This window comes from Terrapene carolina, unplaced genomic scaffold (assembly GCF_002925995.2).
Source record: "Terrapene carolina triunguis isolate 2854851 unplaced genomic scaffold, T_m_triunguis-2.0 Scaffold141, whole genome shotgun sequence".
NCBI lineage: Eukaryota > Metazoa > Chordata > Testudines > Emydidae > Terrapene > Terrapene triunguis.
This window is the reverse complement of record NW_020664492.1, coordinates 6,843,264-6,866,612: the sequence shown is the minus strand read 5'-3', so window position 1 is coordinate 6,866,612 and position 23,349 is coordinate 6,843,264. Positions and strand designations below refer to the sequence as shown.

The 23,349-nt window shown below is 43.3% G+C and overlaps 2 protein-coding genes across 2 annotated transcripts in view; one reads left to right on the top strand and one right to left on the bottom strand.

Moving 5' to 3' along the window:
- LOC112117832 (beta-1,3-glucosyltransferase) overlaps nucleotides 1–10,889 on the bottom strand; it is a 130,382-nt gene extending 119,493 nt beyond the window's left edge. Inside the window, exon 1 of the mRNA XM_029911981.1 lies at nucleotides 10,593–10,889. Within this exon, the coding sequence (XP_029767841.1) occupies nucleotides 10,593–10,889 (297 nt within the window). The remainder of the gene's footprint in view (nucleotides 1–10,592) is intronic.
- LOC113406825 (heat shock protein 105 kDa-like) overlaps nucleotides 10,807–23,349 on the top strand; it is a 29,201-nt gene continuing 16,658 nt past the window's right edge. Inside the window, exons 1-7 of the mRNA XM_026653593.2 lie at nucleotides 10,807–10,994; nucleotides 12,750–12,807; nucleotides 15,467–15,607; nucleotides 19,133–19,255; nucleotides 20,177–20,276; nucleotides 21,377–21,510; nucleotides 22,329–22,573. Coding sequence (XP_026509378.1) covers nucleotides 10,888–10,994; nucleotides 12,750–12,807; nucleotides 15,467–15,607; nucleotides 19,133–19,255; nucleotides 20,177–20,276; nucleotides 21,377–21,510; nucleotides 22,329–22,573 — 908 coding nt within the window. The 5' untranslated portion in view covers nucleotides 10,807–10,887. The remainder of the gene's footprint in view (nucleotides 10,995–12,749; nucleotides 12,808–15,466; nucleotides 15,608–19,132; nucleotides 19,256–20,176; nucleotides 20,277–21,376; nucleotides 21,511–22,328; nucleotides 22,574–23,349) is intronic.

Genomic DNA, 23,349 nt, shown 5'->3' with positions numbered 1-23,349 from the left:
ATCCAGAGGTGAGCTGTGGGGTGGTCCCGTGCCCCTCCAAAACCTTTCAGTTGTGCCCCCCCACTATCAACAGTTACACGTCGCCTCAGTCTGCATTGCCTAATGATTAAAATCGACAAATCTATTTCTGTTTACACAACATATTCCATGGTGCATGAACAATGCCATAATACTCACACTGTACAAGTGTTAACAATTGACTGTGTGAGAGACAGGATTGTTGCTCACCTTTCAACTTTGGCAGAGTACTTCAGAGTTTACTTTAAAAACATAAACATGGAAGAATACGATTGGGTTCGGGATCCATTCTCAACTTTTGTTATGTGATCTTGCCGTGAATGGAAAAAGCAGAACAGGAGCTGCTCAAACTATCCTGTGACCACATGCTGAAAATTCAGTTTCAGGAACAAACACCTTGTCAGTTTTTGCCAACTGTTCCTGTCTTAGTTACAGAAGCAATGAAAGCATTGCTACCTTTCCCAATAACATATATACAGTATATAAAGCATCATTCTCTGCCATGACAGCTATGAAGACAAAGTTCAGGTCCCGACTGGAAGTGGAGAATGATTTATGAGTTTGCTTGTCAACCATCACACCAAGGATAGATTGACTCTGCAGTAAGAAGCAGGCACACCCATCTCACTGATATCTGTAAGTACTCATACTCTTTTTCTTAAAGCATTACTAACTGTATGTGTTTATATGAAGTACACATATACTTTCATCAATCAGTCACTGAGCTGCAGTGATTAACACTGCATGTCCATCAACAACAAAAAATTGAGAGCCTCTGCTTTAGCCTACCCGTTTCCTGCTTCTGTGTCCCAGTGTTCAGGCTGGGTCACCTTTCAAACACAGTCCCTTTCTGGGGTAACAGAAGAGTCCAGAAAGGACAAGTCCCAAAGTCTACAGGCTTTTATGTCAAGCCTTCCCCCTTCTGAGATTTTATCAATCTTTGCCTCTCTCAGTTCTGAGGCACGTACCAGGTTCCAGCCCAGGGACTTTGCATTAGGCAATTAAGGGCTGCTCCTTCCAATTCCCTGCAGCCTGCTAACCTGCTCCTACCTTTTCCTGCTCATCACTATTTCTTGCTAGACTGCAAATTCCATTACTCCTGCTCTAGGGTTCAATCACTTCATGTTACCCCTTCTCATCCAGATAGCAAGGAGCTTCTTCAAATCTACTTCCAGTCTTCTTTATGCTGGGTTGTGCTTCATAAAAGTACCCCATCTCTTCTTAAGGCAGAAGTTTCCCCAGTTCCTCCCCAGAATCTAGATTCTCATTCAGGTCAGTTGCAGCACCTCAGACCGTTCCTCCTCCAGCTGACCCTTTTTCCATCAACCCTTTCACTGTTAGACTTGGGGATTTTTAACAGGAAGACATTCCCCTTACAGTGTATATCCTCACGATGCTGGAAAAGGCAGCATATATCCTAGACCCCTTCCCCAACACATCCCCTATTGGTTGGGTGAAAGCCATTCTGCAAGGGTCCTGGGCCGGGAACTTAAAGGAATAGTAATGGGTTTCTAGTCCCAAGTACTACTTACCCCCAAGACCATTTCCTCTCTACCCATATCTTCTATTTCCCAAACCCTTTCCTACATCAGACCTCCCCAACTCTTAAAGGGACGCAACAACCGAATGGGATTGAGCTGACCCCTAGGCCTTATTACTTTTAAGGAGCAGCCTAACCCCATCACACATTCCTATAAAGTATGCAGGTAAATATTATGTGGCAGTCCCTGTGTGCTTAGTATCAAAACCCTCATAATGGAAAATCACCGATCTTTTGACATTCCTGATGACCTAGGGAACTGTAAAATTCAAGAAAAGATTAGGCAATGACCTTCTCTAAATAAATAATAGATTTTGTTTTCAGCATCATTATTACTTGACAATAATTTTGCTTATACAGATCAGGGCTCCTATTTTGGACAAAATACATGCAAGAGGGGAAATAATAATGAGTTTCTAACAGTTTCATCAACATAAAATTTTTAAATGACTGTTCATCACTATTTGCCCCCAATATGGATATTACCAGCCTCCAGAGTATGTTTTCCATGTCTTCCATTTGGCTGCATGCTACTCCATGGTTATCTGGAAGGCTCTAGATATCTGAAGTTTAACAAAAATCTGAATTCATGGTATTCCATAGTAATAAGTTCTATATAGAATAAACATCAAGATTATAGTGGACATATTATTCATTGCAAATAAATAATCCAATTAATTTAGCCTATTCTTTTGTCTGTGAATATTTTGTGAACTGATTCTAATGTCTCTGAATATATTTGTTATTTATAAGTATTGAACTGTTCAGGCAAATTTTAACATGTGGGAGGTTCACAAACTATTATAACTACTGGTTGTATATAAGTTATTTAAGTCATGTGGTATTGTTTCTGTTACCACTCTGAACTGCTGAAGCTTTTTAAACAGGAGAATAATGAACAACACATTCGGATACAAATTTTCAGACAAATAGACATGCATGGTAAAATCTGTGAAACTTTCTGCATCAATAGTCATCCAAATAGTTGCAAACAATGAATAATACGACCTGAATAACAACAGAAGGAACTTGTATATTTATCTGTGTAAAATATCACAAATCACTGTTATTCAGCCAGCTCTAATCAGAATTCCACACTTCAGCCACTATACTTTCTCAAGACTGAGCTAGACGATCCACAGATTATATTGCCATGAGAAAATTCAGCCAAGTTTTAGAAACTTTGAAAACGTTCCCTTCTCTCTGGTTGAAATAGTGTCACAGACTGACAACCAGACTGATTGGAATAATGTCACAGACCCCCAAACAACACCGTTCTTTTTACTCACTCATTCTGTTAGATCAAAATGAAGAGCTCCTGCTAAATACTGAATAATTGGTAAATCAGTTTAAAAATGCAGTCATTGAGATCAGTGAACTCAATCATTGACATACATAGGACTATCTACTACTTGAACATATTTGAGCATCACTATCTCAGTGATTTCAAACATCTTCTGAAAGAGTGGATCTGTATACAACCCAAATGAGGTATTTGACTCACTTGAGCTGTAAACACTAAATGTACTCTACATTTAGAGTTTTTCTCAAAAATTTGCACTGGTGTAAACATCATTGCAAATGTCTAATAGGGAGAGGTGTAACTGGCGTAAAGCAGAGCTTACAATGGTGCAATTTAAACCAGTAAATGACCAGAGTAAACCACACTGGCGTAAGCCCTTCTTTACTTTGGTGCAGCATAGCTACACAGAGTAGCTGGTGCAAATTTCACTAAGGTAGACAGGCCCTTAGAGACCCTATTTATTGCACAGTCAACAGTCTTGTTGATTTCCTGCTCCACTCTATGACTAATCTAACAACAAATCCATGAAACTAAGAACCCTCAATTGCTGGTCTCTTGGAGGGCGGGGGGGATGGAAGCTTAAAAAGAGAGAGAGAGAGAGAGAGAGAGAGAAGCATCTAAAACTTTCTCCTTCCTGACTTGCCTTATGGAATTTACTCCTGGGGGAATTCCGCACATCAACACAGCTGGCTGTTCTGGCCCCACAGCAGCCTCAGGTGGGCAAAGTGCAGAACTGCAGCACTTCTTAGGCAAAACGTTTTTTATGAGGGAAACTACAAAATTATGTGAGACGGATGAATGCGCAGAATTCTCCCAGTAGTAAAAATTCTATGCCCAGTGTTGCAGAATTCATCACAGCACCCTGCCTGAAGAGCCAGGTTAGGACAGAGTGAGGCACACGGGGCTGCTGGGGGGGGGTCACAGATTGGGGTTCAGAATGGCTAGTGCAGGGGACAGACTAGAGCATGGGCTCAGGAGCTAGTGGGGTGACAGCATTGAGCCTGGGGATGAGGGCGGGGGGCTTCAGAGACCATGTGGGTCAGGGGTGCGGGGACAGGGGCAGATGTGCCTGACTGAATGGGAGAGGCTTGGGGTCTGCCAGGGTCCGCATGGGGGAAGTTTCCCAACACCGTAACAATCCCACCCACCCCCAAACAAAAACCTCACACCCAACACCCTCCAGGTTCACTCCCTGGCACCTTCCCTCTCCCTCAGCTCTTCCATTACCCCTGACTCCCCCAAGCCTTTGCACTGCTTCTGACAGGTGCAGGAAATACAGTTCTGTATTGTAATTTAAATGAATTACCAAAAACTCTGTATTAATATGCCTAGTAAGGAATCTGTTTATTAAAAAAAATTACCAGAATCTTTTTTTTTTTTGGTCTGTGTTATTACAGACTTACTTGCTGACAGATATTTTTAAATAAATTACCAAAATAATTGTAACTGGCATGATTATGTTGTGTTATTTTGACAAATAAAATACGCAGAATATTGTAGAATTTTCAAATATTGTGTGCAGAATTTTTATTTTTTTGGTGCAGAATTCCCCCAGGAGTAGGAATTGTAGCAAAGATAAGAAAGGCCAATAGACTTGACTAGTAGGGCAGTGACCTCATGGTTTATGTGGTGTTATGGTACCCCCTAATGTCCAAAAGAGCATATACAGTTTTTTGTTTGCTATTGTGGTGGAGAGATAAGCAATATAAGCTACCTTAAAGGCATGCATTATTATTATTTTCTATTTTGGATTTTTAGTAGAATTATACAAATGGCTCAGTAATAAAAATTAATACAAAATGTTGTGACTTGTTAAATTCCATAACAGAAAAAAATAATTCTAAGATTGCACAGGGACATAAAACTACAGCCTTAGTTCTATATAAAACGGTTTAGGACAGGGGTGGGCAAACTTTTTGGCCTAAGGGCCACATCTGGATATGGAATTTATATGGCGGGCCATGAATGCTCATGAAATTGGGGGTTGGAGTGTGGGAGGGGGTGAGGGCTCCAGCTGGGAGTACAGGCTCTGGGGTGGGGCCAGAAATGAGGAGTGTAGGAGGGGGCTTTGGACTGGGGGAAGAGATTAGGGTGTGTGTGTGGGGGGTGAGGGCTCCAGCTGGGGGGGTGGGCTCTGGGGTGGGGCTGGGGATGAGGGGTTGGGGGTGCAGGAGGGTGCTCTGGGCTGGGACCGAGGGGTTTGGAGGACAGGAGGGGGATCAGGGTCAGGGGGTCAGGGTGTGGGAGGGGGGCAGTGGTGCAGGCTCCGGGCGACGCTTACCTCAAGCAGCTCCCAGAAGCAGCAGAATGTCCCCCCTCTGGCTCCTACGCGGAGGTGCGGCCAGGCTGCTTTGCACGCTGCCCTGTCCACAGGTGCCGCCCCTGCAGCTCCGATTGGCCGCAGTTCCCGGCCATGGCATGCACGGAGCGGGGCAAGCCCCAGACCCTGTTTCCCGGCTAGAGCTTGAGGGCCAGATTAAAACTTCTGAAGGGCTGGATGTGGCCCCAGGCCGTAGTTTGCCCACCCCTGGTTTAGGAGAATCAAGGCAAAAAGATCTAGGCCAAAAGTGACTAGTTATTCTGGGTGCCTCACTTTTTGGGTGCCCAAATTGAGACACTAAGATGGACTGATTTTCAGAGGGTGAATGCTCAGCACATTCTAAATATGGAAAAAATCCCCTTTTTAATTTTATTTTTACCAGCATTTGGACACTGAAGTAGTCCTCATCAAAGTGTTTCTTAAGTTTTCTGGTTAAAACTGGTTTTGATTTGGCAGACTTTGGAAAATGCAGTTCATACTCACACCACTCTGGGTACTATGACTTTTAACATATTTTACCAATGTTCAAAATACAGGTAGCCTTCACATTTCATGCACATCTTGTAAGTGACTTTGGGTTATAAATACTTGTTTACTGATTTAAAGAAATATATAATAATCTTCTGCACATGTTAAAAGTCCAGTGGGCATTCAATATATTCAGTAAACAAAGCTCTTCCTCAAAATTTTTTAAACTTAACCAACACAATAAACTTTAGAGAATGATAATGAATCACACAAGTTGAATAGTAGAAGAGAGACAAAGAGGCTTATTGGTTTCTTCAAACATCATAATGAGATGTGGGATTCTCTCTGCCTCCTTCTCCCTCCTCCCAATGTTAAACATTGCAATTATAAGAGGGCTTGGAATAGATAGTATTCTAAGGAGTCCATATGGTGTAGTGCAGGGGTCGGCAACCTTTCAGAAGCGGTGTGCCAAGTCTTCATTTATTCACTTTAATTTAAGGTTTCACGTGCTGGTAATACATTTTAATGTTTTTTAGAAGGTCTCTCTCTATAAGTCTATATATTATATAACTAAACTATTGCTGTATTGTAAAATAAATAAGGTTTTCAAAATGTTTAAGAAGCTTCATTTAAAATTAAATTAAAATGTTGATCTTACGCCGCCGGTCCGCTCAGCCCCCTGCTGGTCTGGGGTTCTGTTCACCTAGGCCGGCAGTGGGCTGAGCAAGGCCTGCGGCCCAGATCCTGGCTGGCCAGGGTCCGGCAGCCAGAACCCCAGACCGGCAGCCAGAACCCCAGACCTGCAGTGGACTGTGCAGGGCCGGCAGCTGGGACCCCAGACCGGCAGTGGGCTGAGCGGCTCAGCCCGCTGCCGCTCAGGGGTTCCATCCGCCGGCTCCTGCCAGCTGGGATCCCAGCTGCCGGTCCTGCTCAGCCCGCTGCCAGTCTGGGGTCCCGGCCCTGCCCACCTACAGTGAGTACCTACCTTCTCCCTGGTTCTGGCCCCTTCTCTTCCTCTCTCTCTGCACTGAGCTGAGAGTGGGAGTGCACTGAGCACAGGGCTGGGGGTGAAGGAGCAGGCTGGGGGTTGGGGTGTAGGGTCTGGCCAGGAATTAGAATGAAGGAGGGGGCTCAGGGTTGGGGCAGGAGGTTTGGGTGTGGAGCGCTTACCTGGGCAGCTCCCATTTGGTGCGAAGAGTGCAGGTGGAAATGTGTTGGGGGGGTGCAGGAGCTCCCGTTTGGTGCTCAGGGTGGGGCTGGGTATGTGAGGGGGGTGCAAGAGTCAGGGCAAAGGGCTGGGGGCATGTGAGAGGGGTGCAGGTGTCAGGGCATGGAGTGTAAGGGGCCTGGGTATGTGTGGGGGTGCCAAAATCAGGGCTGGGGTCATGGGGGGGATGTGAAGGAGTCAAGCAGAGGGCTGGGTGTGTGTGAGGGGGGGTACAGGGCTCAGGGCAAGGGTCTGGGGTGTGTGCGGGGCACAGGGCTCAGGGCACGGCCTGGGGAGTGTGTGGGGCTACAGGTCTCAGGGCAGAGGGCTGGGTGTGTGTGAGGGGGGTTCAGGCAGAGGGCTGGGTGTGTGTGAGGGGGGCGCAGGGTTCAGGGTATGGGCCTGGGGTGTGTGCAGGGCTGCAGGGCTCAGGGCAGAGGGCTGGGTGTGTGTGAGGGGGGGGGGTCAGGGCAGAGGGCTAGGGGTGTGGGCTGGGGTCGTGGGGTGCTCATGGCAGGGGGCTGGAGGGGATATGCCCCTATTCCACCACCACCCCTTCCCCAAGGCCCTGCCCCCGCTTCTTCTCTGCCTCACCGGGAGCAGTGAGCATGCTGACTCCACTCCTCCCCCACCCCCTCCCTCGCAAGGGCCATCAGCTGATCGGCCGGCAGGGAGGGAGGGACGGAGAGGAGGAGGAGGTGCAGGAATCCAGCACACTGCAGGAAGAGGCAGGGGAGCTGGCAGGACCAAGCTTCTGCCTCCTGCCCCTTGCCCCCTGTCGCCGCGGGAGGGGGCAGAGGGCGGAGAAGAGTGGGCCAAGCTGGGCTGGGCAGGATTTTTAATGGCACGCTGCTGCCTGCCAGGACTCCGTCAGGCAGCAGCATGCCATTAAAAATCGGCTCGCGTGCTGTCTTTGGCAAATTATTTTTTTACCCTAATTTTAACAGGTCAATCGATACACTTAACTGAAAAATTATATTTCGGCCAACATATTTTTATTTTATATTTTGCTTGTAAAAAGAATCTGTTGGTTATACTGTTAAAAGCAGGGTCAAAATGCTTGTTTCTTGAGTAAATGACTAGAAGTTCAGTTTTCTTACAAAATAAATGGTGCCAAGATATTATACTTGCCTTTTCACACTTTGTAAAATTGGTTCAGCAGGTTTTTTGTTAGTTGTTTTTAATCCAAAGTATGCTTAATAAACAATTTTGGAGACACCAAGATAATGTATATCATCTAGGTAAAGTCATAAAGCAACATTCATATAGAGTCATGGCCAATTTTGTTTTTAAGGAATTCAAATTAAAACCCCAAAAGGGAAATGTGGAAAATACATATGTTCCATTTTAACCCATGTTTTATGTATGTATGTATTGCTTAGTTCAATCTACTGTTGTTCTTAATTTTGCCACCTAATAGAACTGCAGACTAGGAATTATTAGTCCATCTTTGTCTCTAGACTTAAGGATATTTTTAACTCTGAGGTTTTCCACTCCACATAAGGCCCCAATCATCCATCAGGACAGGATATTGCAGATGCTTGCACTATCCCATTGATTTCAGTGAGACACAGCACAGCTACTGAGGTCCAGGTTGATGCAGGAGCAGAATCATAATGAGTTAAATCACAGTTTGATAGGTGGTAAGGATTTTATCTAGAATTACTTGGGTAGTGTCTGGAAAAGATAAAGACAGCTGCCCAAATCAGGAAATGTAGAACTTTTCCTTCTCATTTAATCCATAGTCACTTTTGATAGAATCTGATAGGAACTACTTTTCTCATTCAGATTTCCTAAATTGGAATTAGGTGTGGGTGTACTTACTTTTTATTTAACCATCTTGAATTCATATTTTATTATCAGGTATCTTTGCCTTTCTTGTTACTAGTTGTCTCAATGTCTGAAGTGCTTGATATTAATTATAAGGCCTAAGATTTATTGATCTGCATTATTTTAGCATGTGTGTTTTGTGTCTCAGCAATTACAGCATTCTTTTTCCTCTTAAACCCAATATTTCTGAACTATTTGAGATTTTGAGCAAAATTTTCTACAAAAAATAGTTTAAATTAAAAGATGTGGGAGGCACAGGGAAGCAGCAGACACCTTTGTGGCTCTGTCTGGTTAAACTAAGTTTGGCAATATTTTCACTTTTGCAAGAGCAGCTGGAAATTAAAGAGGTGGGAATCAGGAATGGATGATCTCACCTTTCCTCTACTGCATAGCTCAGTTACTCTGCAACTCCTCTAGAATGGCAAACACACCAGCTCCTCCTCATATCCACCTCAGACAGACCTTCTTCTCTTCTGACTTGAGTTGTGGGGAAGAGAAGAAAATCATGCCTCGCTCACATTTCCGAGACAAAGTTCTTCCCCAACTTCTCTGGCACCAAACCATCCTCTCCCTTGGAAACAAATTGCTGTGCCATCTCTAGCAGCAATATCAACCCTCACATATACTTGTATCTCTAGAGGCAAACATATGCCCAATTTATTCCCACTGCCCCCTTTTAATTGAATAACCTGACCCTATCCTTTGAGAAAAAAGAGTTGGGATTGTAGGAGAAAATGGAAAATAAAAAAAAGTTACTTTGGGATGGAAATCATAGTCCCCATGTTCTTTCTTTGGGGAGAAACTGACAACATGAAAAAGAAAAACAAGGGCCCAATACAGAAATAAATATTGATGGGCAAGGACAGATACAGAACAATTAACACTGATGAGAATAATACTGACATAAGCATACTATACAGTGTAAATCTATCCTTAAAAAACAGAGGAAAGGATTCACCAAAATGCAGCAGAAGACAAAGGAAAAATAGAAAGTGGGGAGAAAAAGTAAAGTGAAGAATTAAATCAGTAAGGCCCAGATCCCAAAGGTATTTAGGGTCCTAACTTTCTAATGATCAGAGCCTAATTCTTTAAAATTGTATTAATTTACAGCAAGCCTAATGCCCAAATGCCTACAAGTCATGCCTGATCCCAGTTCTATAAGAGACACCCAGGAATCTGGCAAGCTGAGGGGAACGGAGTTGGGGTTTTTTGGGGGGGGTGGGTGTCTTCAAAGAGAATTATTGGCTAGGCTATTTGTGCCTCCCACTGTGCCAGCCCATCTCCTGCGGTGTTCTGCTCCCCGCCCCCACATCTCAAAGAGATTGTCTAGGTGGCTAGTCTAGAGCAGGAGCGTCCACACGACGGTGGGAGATCCGGACGGCTTACTCCGGAGTAGCTATCAGGAACAGCGCCGAGGCCCGCCAAACCCTAACTACGCTGTAGGCCTGGCTGTCAGTGTCACCCTCCTGGGACTTCCCCTTCCCGGCACAACCCATCGCGACCACACGGGCACCAGTCACTAGCCCGCCCCGTCCGTTCGCCACCCAGCGCTAATCCGGGCAAATCGTGTCCCAGGGCGCCCGGCCGAGTAGGGCAGAGGCGAGGACAGGCGGCCTAGCGGGAGCAGCAGGAGAGGGGGGAGATTGGGGGCAGGCATGCGGGGGGGGCGGTGCAGCAGACACAGGCCGATCAGGACCCAGGCGCGCTACCCGGGTGGGTTTGTCTCGTATCCGCGCGCAGACGCGGTATCCTGGAGCCCAGCTACGGGGGCCGCACTGACTCCGGGAGCCCATAGCCGGGAGCGCGGTGAAGAGGCCATCCGAGAACACCCCTGCCCCGCACGCGCCGTGTTACCAGCCTCCGGGCCCCGCCCCCTCCTCTTCAGCCGGCTTCCTCCCAGTCTGACAGCCGCCGCCGGCGCAGAATCCGCGGCGTCCCGGGTTGTCATGAGAACGAAAAACATCACTGCGTTCCTCCGCCCGCCATTGGTTAGCATTGTTCGAGAAAGCCGGAGGGAGCGGAAGCGGAAGCCGCACGTGGAGCCGGCAAGGGGCTGCCGCAGTTTCTGGAAACTTCTCCTCGCTGTCATATTTAAAGCGGCGGCGCCGGCTCCCCCGCCCGCGGCCAGAGGCAGCGACACAGCAGCGGAGCCAGCGCTCTGCGGCGGAGCCGTGCGGGGAGAGGCTCGCGCGGGCGGGACCATGTCCGTGGTGGGGTTCGACCTGGGCTCGCAGAGCTGCTACATCGCGGTGGCCCGGGCCGGGGGCATCGAGACCGTCGCCAACGAGTTCAGCGACAGATGCACCCCGTGAGTGCGGGGGCTGCTCGGCTGAGCCTGGGCTGGGGGCCTGCCCGGGCCCCGAGGGGCGTCGGGCTGTCTCGCCCGGCGCGGGGGCTACGGCCCCTTCACGCGCCGCGTGGGTGCCCGGGGAGCCGGGCGTGGTATCGCGGGGCCGATGCTGCAGTTCCTGGCCCCGGCCCCCGTGTGGCCCCGGGGCGGGGGAGGGTGAGTGCTGCTGCCGGGGCGGGGATGCTGAAGCGGCTCCTGCCGCTGGGGGCGGGGGGCTCGCTGCGCCGTGAGTTGGAACTTGCTGGAAGCTCCCAGCGCAGCCCCCCCTCCCCCCCGCGCGGCTGCGTTACTCCCGCGCCTCCTCAGCCCCGCGCGCCGGCTGGGGCGGGGGTCCCGCGCCTGTAAAAGCCCCTACAGGGCGCTGGGCTGCCCGCTGCCTCCCCGCGGTGGGGTCAGCGCCCTCTGAGTAAAGCTGCCCTGAAGGGCGCAGCCTTCCAGTCCCGGGAGACGGGGCGCGGGTGTATCGTGACTGGGGCACGGGGCTGCCCTGACATGGACCCGTCAGGCCCCGGCACTTGGAGAAGCGGGGATCGGGAAGCGGCGGCTGGAGAAGCGGGGAATAGAAACAGGCGTAGGTAACGTGCACAGCTCTGTAATCTTCAGAGGCTTCCCATTTAAAATCTGAACAATAATGCTGTATTGTGATCGGAAACGAAATAGACAACTTTCCGCCCTTCGCGGGGCGGGGGGGAGAGTGTTCACACAGCAAAGGCAAAGCAGATGCACTAACATTTGAAAGAACTGGGTCTACACATTGAGAATGTAATTATAGCTAAATTAAAATACTTGCCATGCAATGTGTGTATGTTTAGCCACATTGTAGGATTAGAAAAGATTCTCACTGACTATTAACTTGCTCACACTGCACATATATTTATGCATATACTCTGGTAGTAGCCTTTGTTACCAGGAAGGCTCTTATATGCATTTTGGGAGAAGTTATATTTGAATTAGAATTATTAATTTCCTGATGCATGGTTTAATTTGCAGCTTTTCTTTAATATAGTCTTTGGGCTTTAATTTCCTGTTAAAAGGGGATGAAGAAACTTTGTAGCTGTGGCATTGAAGATATGCAGTCTCTCTTGTTCAAGCTCTTGGTATAGCAGGCTATTAAACAACTTAAAGCTTTATTGCACATAAATTGATTTTGTAATTGCTCAGCTTTACAATGAAGAAAATTCTAATCCACATTGAAACAGTTTTTTTGTTTGTTTGTTTTTTGTTTTACTCAGTGCTACATGTGAACTCAGAAGTTCAGCTATTCATAGATTAGCCACACACAAAAAATGACGATTTAAAAAAAATTGTGACCCAAGCATCTGTTTCTTTTCATATAGATAACTTGGTTGAAATTTTTTCTTGAAATTGTACAGAACAATTTACCCTTGGGCTAAGACTAAGTACAGAAAGTTTCAACTCCAAAGCATATGTTGTAACTTTACAAACATGCTTTGGAGCTGAAACTTTCTGTGCATGTGCGTGAAAATAAAAACATGCAATATCTGATAGAGAAAAGTATGTGGCTTGGAGAGAGAGATTGTGAATTAGTTTTTTTTAAATGCTGTGAATTAGCATAAGCCACAAGAGTAGCAATATAACTTGCCTAAACTCTCAAATTCTGTTTGCAATAGCGATAAATAAAGCTGCTATAGCTCTTGGCAATATTGGCAATAAAATAAAATACTGAATTAACAAGCGCCTCTGTCTTTTCAGATCAGTTGTATCATTTGGATCCAAAAACAGAGCTATTGGTGTTTCAGCTAAAAACCAGGTAGGTTGTCTTCTATGAAAGAGAATCCAACTACTAGTAAAATTAATAACATAAATCTGTTTCAAATAAGGGAACAAATGGAAATGATAAAAGTCTGTCATCTTAATTGTCAGGTAGCATTTCAAAATCCAAGAACTGAATTATTCTGACAGTCTCATGTCCAGGTTTGCTGCTGAGGATGCCATGTGCTGGGTTAATAAGTTCCAGTTAGATGCCTGCCTTATTTGATCATTTTAAAAATAAAATCACCAGAACACACTCTTACTTAGGAAATTTCTTTGCATTAGAAATGCATCTTCACAAATTATGTAGAATGTGTATATAAGTCATTAAACTGAAATGTGAACTAAGAGCTTTGGCCTTTGCTTGAATGAACTACTCTGAAAAGAGAAAGTGTTAAATATTTTCTCTTATTCACTGCAGTAATACATTTTTTTAAAAAGCGCTAAAACATTAATACGTTTTTTAAAATAACCATGTACAATGTTTAAAACTTCAGATATCAACATCTAAAAGCCATGTTTTGGGCTGATTATATCCTAAAATAGGACTAGCTTACTGCAGGTGCAGACCAAGCATGCTCCCTCTACTGGCCTATTCATATCTGTCAAGGTGCAAAGGTGCTGTGATAGGTTTCCATGGAGAGAGCATCAACTGTGAAAGTCTTCCATTTAACTATGAAGAAACAGGGAGATCTGATTGAAAATATAGGAGTGATCATAAGATACACATACATTTGCAATTACAAGATTCAAAGACAGAAGCTAACAAACTGCAAAACTCTCTATGCAAATCATTTTTTCATTCATTCCTAGGAATGGGAATGTAATTAAAACAGATATCCACATAAAACATTGTGGAACAAATATTTCATTAGAGTTTTAACTTTGTGATCTTTTTTTTATCAGGATTTGGAAGTTTCCTTTTGTACCACTGCTTTTATTTTTATTTCTTCAGACTATATTTCCATGTCACTGATTCAGATGTTAACATAATTCAATGAAGTAATGAGAAAAAGTAAAGGAGTCTTCAGAGCATTTGTTGTCTTAAATAAATGGCTTCTATCTGGATTCTCAAGAGACTAATGTGGGGAGTGTTACTAAGAGATCATTCAATTAAAAGCTGTCCAGCAGCTTTAGCTAAATTGAAAGCTTCTCTCTCAACTTACATTTGAGAACATGCATTCACAACAGACTTTTGTTCTTGGACAGTTTGTGGCTTCAGTCGCTTTTGGAATAGCTTCAAAAGGGTACTACATATTCAGTTTTTCATGCTTTTTTTGTTTTAACAGTTTGAAAACAAAATTTACCAATTTTTTCCATTTGACAAACACTTAAAAATGCGACCCGATATAACACGAATTTGGATATAACGTGGTAAAGCAGTGCTCTGGGGGGGGGGAAGCTGCGCACTCCTGTGGATCAAAGCAAGTTTGATATAACGCGGTTTCAGCTATAACGTGGTAAGATTTTTTGGCTCCCGAGGGCAGCGTTATATCGCGGTAGAGGTGTACATTTTAATAGTGAACAGGCTCTTTTCCTGACAGCAGTGGAATTTTAGGTCGTGTTCTTGGCCCATGACAGTCTGGGCTTTGCATTTTCACTAACAAGGGAGTGTAACAGCCATTTGTTCAAGCAGGAGAACTATATACCTGAATTGTTCTGGGTTTTTAGCAAGTAATCATCTTAATTTAACTTTGACATGGTTTTTTACTTAACAGCAACTTAAATTTCAATTTTTCTGCATTCTCAATCAAATGCTAGACAACTTTGCGAATAATTAATCACTTCATGCTGGTCTTTCACTGTTAACTCACTAAAACATATTGCAAGTTTCAGAAGAATACCATGCTGTAGTAGCACTGTTTAAGTGTGGCATGCTAACTGGCTTGCTGCTGCTTAATTGTGGCCAAAACCGCAGGAATATTCTCAAATATCCTACAGTATTAATGGCATGTGATTACTTTAAAAAAGTCTCTTCATTGGTACATACAGTTATCTCGATAACCTGAAAATTAAAGATTTTTTTTAAACTCTAAATCAGTTCATTAAAAGCCACTAAAGTTTTTTGCACTTGTTGCCCATTGCATACTAAATTACTTTTGCTGTTTAAGTGCTTCCAACTTGAGTGACCATAGAGCTACGCTTTTAAATAGATGTCAAGTACCCTTCCTGGTGAGGTTTGTTGTAGTTAATTTTATGCTTCCAAGTCCCTTGTTTTCCTCTGTGTTGGGGTGACAAAACAAAACAAGTCTCCGTCAATATGTTGATCCCTGGAAACCTTTAGATTTGTTGGTATTTGCTGGGTACTGTAAGTCATCAGTAGTTGGTAGAGAACAAAAGGCTTTTAACAAGAGCAATAAAAATAGTTTAAACTGATACACAGACTGGGGTGTAGAGTTTCTGTATTGTAACAGCTTGAGACTTTAAACTGTAAACTCTGTAATACAATGCTCATTCACCTCTTATGCCAGCATATTTCTGTATAAAACTACAGTCCTACATAATTTAATATTAGAGAAAAGAGGTCAGATGTCAAGTCTCTGGCCAGTAAACCTGACTGGTTTAGGAACAGAGGCTAGCAATCTGACACTGCCGTTCTTTTACTAATATGCAGGTTAAGTGTTGCATTCAAGATGCCTTCTTTTTCTTTCTTGCAGCAAATTACTCATGCTAACAACACAGTATCTAACTTCAAGAGATTCCATGGCCGTGCATTTAATGATCCTTTTATTCAGAAGGAGAAAGAAAGTTTGAGTTATGATTTGGTTCCAATGAAAAACGGTGGAGTTGGAATAAAGGTAAGAGTGTCATATTTGCAGTCTAGCTTTCTAGTTTCTATAGCTATGTTGGAAAGGTTTGTTTTCTAGCACTTAATTAAAATCTCTTATTTTCATGATTAATTCCCATAAAAGCTATTCTTCACCTCTGTACCAGAAGGGCTTTTGAACTGATGAATAGCTTTTTTTACTCCAGAGTGGAGTCAGGCTTTCGTTATAAATACTTCCTCATAGAAGAGCTTCCCTGGTGGCAATTGTGCACACAGTCTACACATTCTGGCAGAAAAACTATTAAAATAATTATAGGATTATATAATTCTGCACTGAAGTCAGGGAAATGCTGTTCTTAATTCCCCCTGTGCCTATGCACTGTGATAACCTGATTACATGGTGGCATACTGTCTCTCAATACAAGTTAATGCTATACACTTTGTTAGAACCTCTACTATTACTTGACAGAGACCCTAATGACATTTGCAATAAATGTACATAAACTGTTCCTGCAACATCTATTGCAGACTAAAGCTTTGTCTCCACTAGAAAGGATGCTATAGCTATGCCTCCCAGCCCTCCTTGTGGAGATGCAACTTATATTGGCAAAAGATTTATTTTGCTTGTATAGTATACACCAGGGGTCGGCAACCTTTCAGAAATGGCGTGCCGAGTCTTCATTTATTCACTTAAATTAAAGGTTTCGCATGCCGGTAATACATTTTAATGTTTTTAGACGGTCTCTCTCTATAAGTCTATATATTATATAACTAAACTATTGTTGTATTGTAAAATAAACAAAGTTTTCAAAATGTTTAAGAAGCTTAATTTAAAATTTAAATTAAAATGTTGATCTTACGCCGCCGGCCTGCTCAGCCCACTGCTGGTCTGGGGTTCTGTTCACCTATGCCAGCAGCGGGCTGTGCGGGGCCTGCGGCCAGGACCCCAGACCGGCAGTGGGCTGAGTGGCTCAGCCCACTGCCGCTCAGGGGTTCCATCCACCAGCTCCTGCCAGCCGGGATCCCAGCTGCTGGACCTGCTCAGCCCGCTGCTGGTCTGGGGTCCCGGCCCTGCCCACTTACAGTGGGTACCTACCTTCTCCCTGGCTCTGGCCCATTCTCTTCCTCTCTCTGCACTGAGCTGAGGGTGGGAGTGCACTGAGCACAGGGCTGGGGGTGAAGGGTCTGGCCAGGAGCTAGAATGAGAGAACGGGGCTCAGGGTTGGGGCAGGAGGTCTGGGTTTGGGGCACTTACCTGGGCAGCTCCCATTTGGTGCGAGGGGTGCAGGTGGGAATGTGGGGGTGGGGTGCAGGAGCTCCCGTTTGGTGCTCAGGGCGGGGGGGGGGGGGGGGGGGGGGCAGGGCAGAGGGCTGGGTGTGTGGGAGGAGGGGTCAGGGCAGGGGGCTGGAGGGGATATGCCCCTATTCTACCCCCACCCACCCCCCGCCTTCCCCAAGGCCCTGCCCCCGCTTCTTCTCTGCCTTCGCAGGGAGCAGCCAGCACGCTGACTCTGCTCCTTCCCGACCCCCTCCCTCACAAGGGCCATCAGCTGATCTGCCAGCAGGGAGGGAGGGACATAGAGGCGGAGGAGGGGCAGGAACCCAGCACACTACGGGAAGAGGCAGGGAAGCTGGCAGGACCAAGCTTCTGCCCCCTGCCTGGGCGGGGGGGCGGAGGGCAGAGAAGAGCAGGCCGGGCCGGGCTGGGCAGGATTTTTAATGGCACGCTGCTGCCTGCTGGGACTCAGCAGGCAGCAGCGTGCCATTAAAAATTGGCCCGTCTTTGGCACGCGTGCCATAGATTGCCAACCCCTGGCATACACCATACCCCAATTAAAATAGGCTATATTGGCAAAAGGACCATTTTATTGGTATGACTATCCCCATGTGGGCTTTTGCCAGCACAGCTGTCAGCTAGGGGTGTTTATTTTATTTTATTCCCCACACTCCTAACTGACAATGGTGTGCCAGCAAAACTTTGAAGTGTGCACCAGGCCTAATTAACAAAGTAATAGTGAGACCTAGAGATGAGAACTTAGCATAGAAGAAGCTTGTCAGGTAAATACAGTGGCCATTATGCCAATGAGAATGTTTCAATATGTGATGTGTATCTAAAGCTATAAGAAAAAAGTGATGATATAGTTGATAGGGTATGTGATCATATAATTAAACTACACAAAGGATACACACAAGTGGTCTCTATCCACCTCTAGATTGGACTTTTTTGCTGGTACATGGGAGGATCAAAACAGTATCCCATGGTTTTAAAGGAACAACTCAATCTGAAATCTAGTCAGTTTTTAAAAGAACTAAAAATAGATTCACTTACTAAACCTGCCCCATAGATTCCACAGCCAATTAGTGTGATTTTTTTATAGTCACAATTCCGTTTCTTTTAAAAACAAAACCCTCTTCCTTGGTGCTCTGTGAAAGATCCACACAAACATGGGCAATGCACAAAATAAACTGAAGAGACTTTTTTCTTAATCTATAGTTATCTGAAGTGTGAGTTGTAACAATGGTAGATACTTTGTTTGGTGTCTCTTTAATGGGAGTGAGTTTAAGTAGTTTTCTTTAACAAGTTAGAGAAAATTGGTATTAAGAGGGACAGTACTGTGACAGTCATTTTCAATTTTTTCCTCAATCTGTGTGGAGCTTTTTCTTGTCCATGGAGAAAAATCTTTTGAGAACAAATCAGTAGGAGATTGCGACGTTTGGAGTCCACAAGAGGGTCTCTTACAAAGCATTCTGCTTTACACCTTTTCTATACTATAGAATAGATGACAAAAAGGCGAATACACAAAGGAAGGGAAATACAGAGGTATTTTAAAACTGATTGATTTTACAGTAGTACTTCTTTCCCCTTCCCAACCATTTCAGTTTACAAAGATGTCTGTAGGAAGGAAGCAATATGAGAGTAAAGACTTGTTTAACTTTGTCTTTTAAGTTTGTTTATATTATTTGATTCCTGGGTACAACCTGAACTATTGAAGTGCAGGCTGTTCTGGCTACCAAAACAGATAACACAAATTTTAGGTTATGAACATAGTGATCTTTTGGGAAAATCTTTTATGAAATAGTCTAGAAGCTCTTAAGTAAATGTTTTTAATACTGCTGTAAAGAGCTCTTCCTAACTGAATGCTTCTTGGTAGATAATTTCTTACCTTTTCTGCAGTGGTGAGCAATTTGAAAATTGCTGGCCACTTTTAACTTATTGGCATAGTGATTCATTACTGTGTGCTAGCCTCACTAATTGACACTTACAATTTACACCATTATCTGAATTGCTATAAATCATCTGCAAGTGATTTTATCCAGGGGAATTCATTCATTTATCAATTACACTCAATGTGTAGAAACAGAATGACATTATCTGCAAACACTCAAGGGGCTGGTGGGTGAATTCTCAATTGTAACTGTATAATGAGCTGCACGAGTGCATTAAGATTGGAGGGAAGGGTTGTTGGTCAGCAGAGCATCCAGAACTATTAAGTGGTACTCTGCTTTTCTGCAATTAAAATGAAATTGTCCTCCCTTTTTTTTTTTTGCTATACAGGTGATGTACATGGATGAGGAACATTTCTTTAGTGTGGAACAGATAACAGCTATGCTGTTGACTAAGTTGAAGGAGACTGCTGAGACTAACCTAAAAAAGCCAGTAACAGACTGTGTTATTTCTGTAAGTAATTCTATTACACTGGACCAATAGAGACATTAATCTCCCTAGTTGTAATCACTGAAGATTTCTAGTTTAAATGAAGTTTAAGATGCTGTTCAGCTCAAGTACTTGTATGCTCAGGGTAACGTTGTACATATTAGATTTAACATTACCAGAACCTTCTTCTAAAAAGGAAAATGTGTATTCTATATATGAGCTTGTTATAAAGCAATGGAAGCTATAAACAACCAATATTAAAATACAGATTTTTTACTTCATATTAATATACTAACTTTATGTTAAAGTAAAATAGCTTTGAAAAGCATCGTAATTAGGAAAAAGACAATGGGGGTGTTACATTAAGTGTTGAACAGTTGCTCAGATACCATGAAGATGAACAAGCTAAAATGCCTAGACAGAAATATTGTGAGTGCTCTATCAAGCTGCACAATATATCAAAGAATTAAATATTTATTTTAAGTGATCTGCCAGTTGGCACCACCATGCCACTGGGAAAATTCCTTTGGTTCCAAGTAGAGCAAAGAACTTAAACTCAAAATTTTTGGCAGTATGCTGCATCTAATGTTAACATCAAAGTAGCTTTGACTACTTTTTCCATTTCTTGTCAAAAATTAATTTAGGCTTCATTCATCTACATTAGGCTTCTCCTCAAAATATTCTACTTTACTGATTGGCCTTGATGTGCTTTTAGACCCCAGTTCAGCACAGTACCTAATCATTGGCTTCAATGGGACTACGAAGTACTATGCTGAATCAGGGTCTTAAGTAACTAACTTTATTTTGGGCTAAAACCTTGCAGTTGCTAGATATAGTGTCAGATATCTCCTTTTGGGGATGCAGAATGGGTAGTATTTCAAACAAATGTTTGTGTTGCAAGTCTGGCTTTCTAATGGTAATTCTGTTCCCACATGATTTCTTCAGGTTCCATCATTTTTCACTGATGCTGAAAGGAGGTCTGTCCTAGATGCTGCTCAGATTGTTGGCCTAAACTGTCTGAGACTGATGAATGACATGACAGCAGGTAAAGCAAAGGAAACATATTCCAGCAAGTGTATGTTTAATGGAGATCCATTTAGATACTCAAATAACTTCAGACTAAGAATTGCTAAAAAATAGACCAGTCACTAAAAGCAGAGTTGGTTTACAACACTTGTGCCATTTTTTTCTTGACTTATAAAACTTCTCTGTCATGAGGTGTTGTGAAGGTGGTAAAAAGAGAACGCTTTGCTTCCTAAGGTGACTTAATAGGAATACAGTAGAACCTCAGAGTTACAAACACTTCCGGAGGGAAAGTTCATAATTTTGAAATGTTTGAAACTCTGAACAAAACATTATGGTTGTTCTTTCAGAAGTTGACAACTGAACATTGACTTAATACAGCTTTGAAACTTTACTGTGCAAAAGAAAAATGCTGCTTTTAACCGTCTTAATTTAAATGGAAACAAGCACAGAAACAGTTTCCTTACCTTGTCAAATTTTTTTACACTTATCTTTATTTTTTTAGTAGTTTACGTTTAACACATTACTGTACTGTATTTGCTTTTTTTTTTTGTCTCTGCCGCTGCCTGTTTGCATACTTCTGGTTCCAAATGTGGTGTGCGGTTGACCAGTCAGTTTTTAACTCGGGTATTCGTAACTCTGAGGTTCTACTGTACTGTACTTAACTTTCCCCTGACTCTCACATTTGAGGATAGGAATTGCCCTAGCAGTATAGAACAGTGGTCTATCTAGTCCAGGATCCTGTCTCTTCAGAGGAATGTGCAAGAAGCATCATAGTGATCAATTGTTCAATAAGTTGCCTGTATGAGGAATGTTTTCGTAATATTTGTAATCAGAATTTTTTGTTAAAGGATATAAAACCACTATCGGTGCAATTGTGGATGTCAACATCCATATAAATATTTAATCTACTTTTGCTGATGTGCCCAGGGCTCAGAAAATTCATTGGTAGATGTAATATGAAGTATTAGTGCTAGGAAGTAAATATAGCAATGTATATATGTAAACATTTTAGTTGGAACCTGCCTTTTGTGACTGTGCACCATTGCAAAAATGATGGTGCACTGAATGGAGATCCACTAGTGATTGTGCAGATAACATTTGATGCTTCTTGCTTTACAGTGGCTCTTAACTATGGAATTTACAAACAAGACCTTCCAGCTCCAGAAGAGAAGCCACGGATAGTGGTGTTTGTTGACATGGGACATTCTGCATTTCAAGTATCAGCCTGTGCTTTTAACAAGGGTAAACTAAAGGTAGTCAGCTGATAATCCATTTTTGTGTGTTACTCCATGGGCCATGTAAAGTTCGGTCAAGAAAAAAGGGGAAAAAATTGTACCACTAAACTGTGCTTGAATTGAAATGATGACCAAACAGAACGTGGCTGTACAACACCTTGCATCTCTACATATTGATTAGCAGGTCTTGCTCTAGACTGTGAATTAGTTTTTTGCAGGGACTCAAGTGACCTGAAAACTGTTCTAATATAAACGCGTGAAATAGTTGTAACAGTACACTGAAACAACAAAAGCAATTAAACCTCTTGAACTTGCTGACCACGTTTTAAAAAGAAAATCTCTTAGTGGCAGTATATGTAAAGACTACTAAAATATACAACTTACAGCTTCATTTTTTGGAAGTATTTATTTAATGTGTGTAAAGTGATATGGTGGACACAAACATTAAGCATTTTGGCACCATTAATATTGGCTCCTTATACTATGTTGCAATTACACTGAAGCTGTAAGTGGATTGACTTGTAATCAGAGTACAGTTATTTGAGATTGTGATAAGCCATTTGAACCTATGTGTGGACTAAGGCCCTGATGACACTGGACTGTCACCCATTCTAGAAAGGCTGTTTTTTTTTTTTTTTAAGGCAAACTTCCAACTTACAGGTGTACAGACCAGCTTCTACTAATACCTTACTAAATCTTTAAACCTACACATTGGAAGAAATAAGCCTACGTGGTGGCGTCTTTGTTTTAAAAAAAGGCCTGCTGGTATAGGTGGAAGTCCAGTGCAATGTCTGATTGTCAAATGTAAAACTAAACTATTTTCTCTTTCAAACCAGGTGCTTGGCACAGCCTTTGATCCCTTCCTAGGGGGGAGAAACTTTGATGAAAAGTTAGTGGATCACTTTTGTGCAGAAATAAAAGCAAAGTATAAACTGGATCCGAAATCAAAAATTCGAGCCCTTCTTCGTCTACATCAGGAGTGTGAGAAACTGAAGAAGCTAATGAGCTCTAACAGCACGGACATCCCACTTAACATTGAGTGCTTTATGAATGATAGAGATGTGGCTGGAAAGATGAACAGGTGAATAGGAGCTAAAGGAAAATGAGGGAACACTGTGTTTAAAGCAAATCCTCAGTGGATGGGATTCTTTGTTTCCACAGTCCTAAAAGAAAAGGGACGGTCTATACCAGGGGTTCCCAAACTTGGTTCGCGGCTTGTTCAGGGTAAGCCTCTGGTGGGCCGTGAGACGCTTTGTTTACCCTAAACAAGCCGCGAACCAAGTGTAGGAACCCCTGATCTATACTAAGATTACTAACTGTTTATTAAACATGAAGTATCTCTGAAACAGTGGCCAATCCTGGCCACTTATAAATCTAATCTTTATTGTGAATACTTCCAGCTTTTTTGTGATGCTGGAATAGTTCAGACTTCATTACATAATGTATGTGATGGCCATATGAATGAAACAAATGTACAATGTTAAACACTGATGTTGCAGTGCCTGCCTATACTCCTAATCTGAAATGCCCTCATTTTTAGGTACAAGGCACTATCACCTTGGGTCTAGAAGTAAACCTGCTAGACTTAATACACAAAATACTTTGTAGTTTGAAGCAATTTTGCTACACATGCAACATACCTGACACAAATCCATAAAAGTAAGGAAATAAAAGTTAACCCACCTAATGTGCATACCCTCTGCTACCATATGCTACCATGCACCACAACCTTAACTCTGTCTTCTGAGGAATGTCATCCTCCATCTTTCCTTTTAACTGTCCTTCTGTACTCAACTCTTTTATCAAACTGCTGTCTCCCAACACAGCCAACTACTACTCCAGATGTCAACAACTATT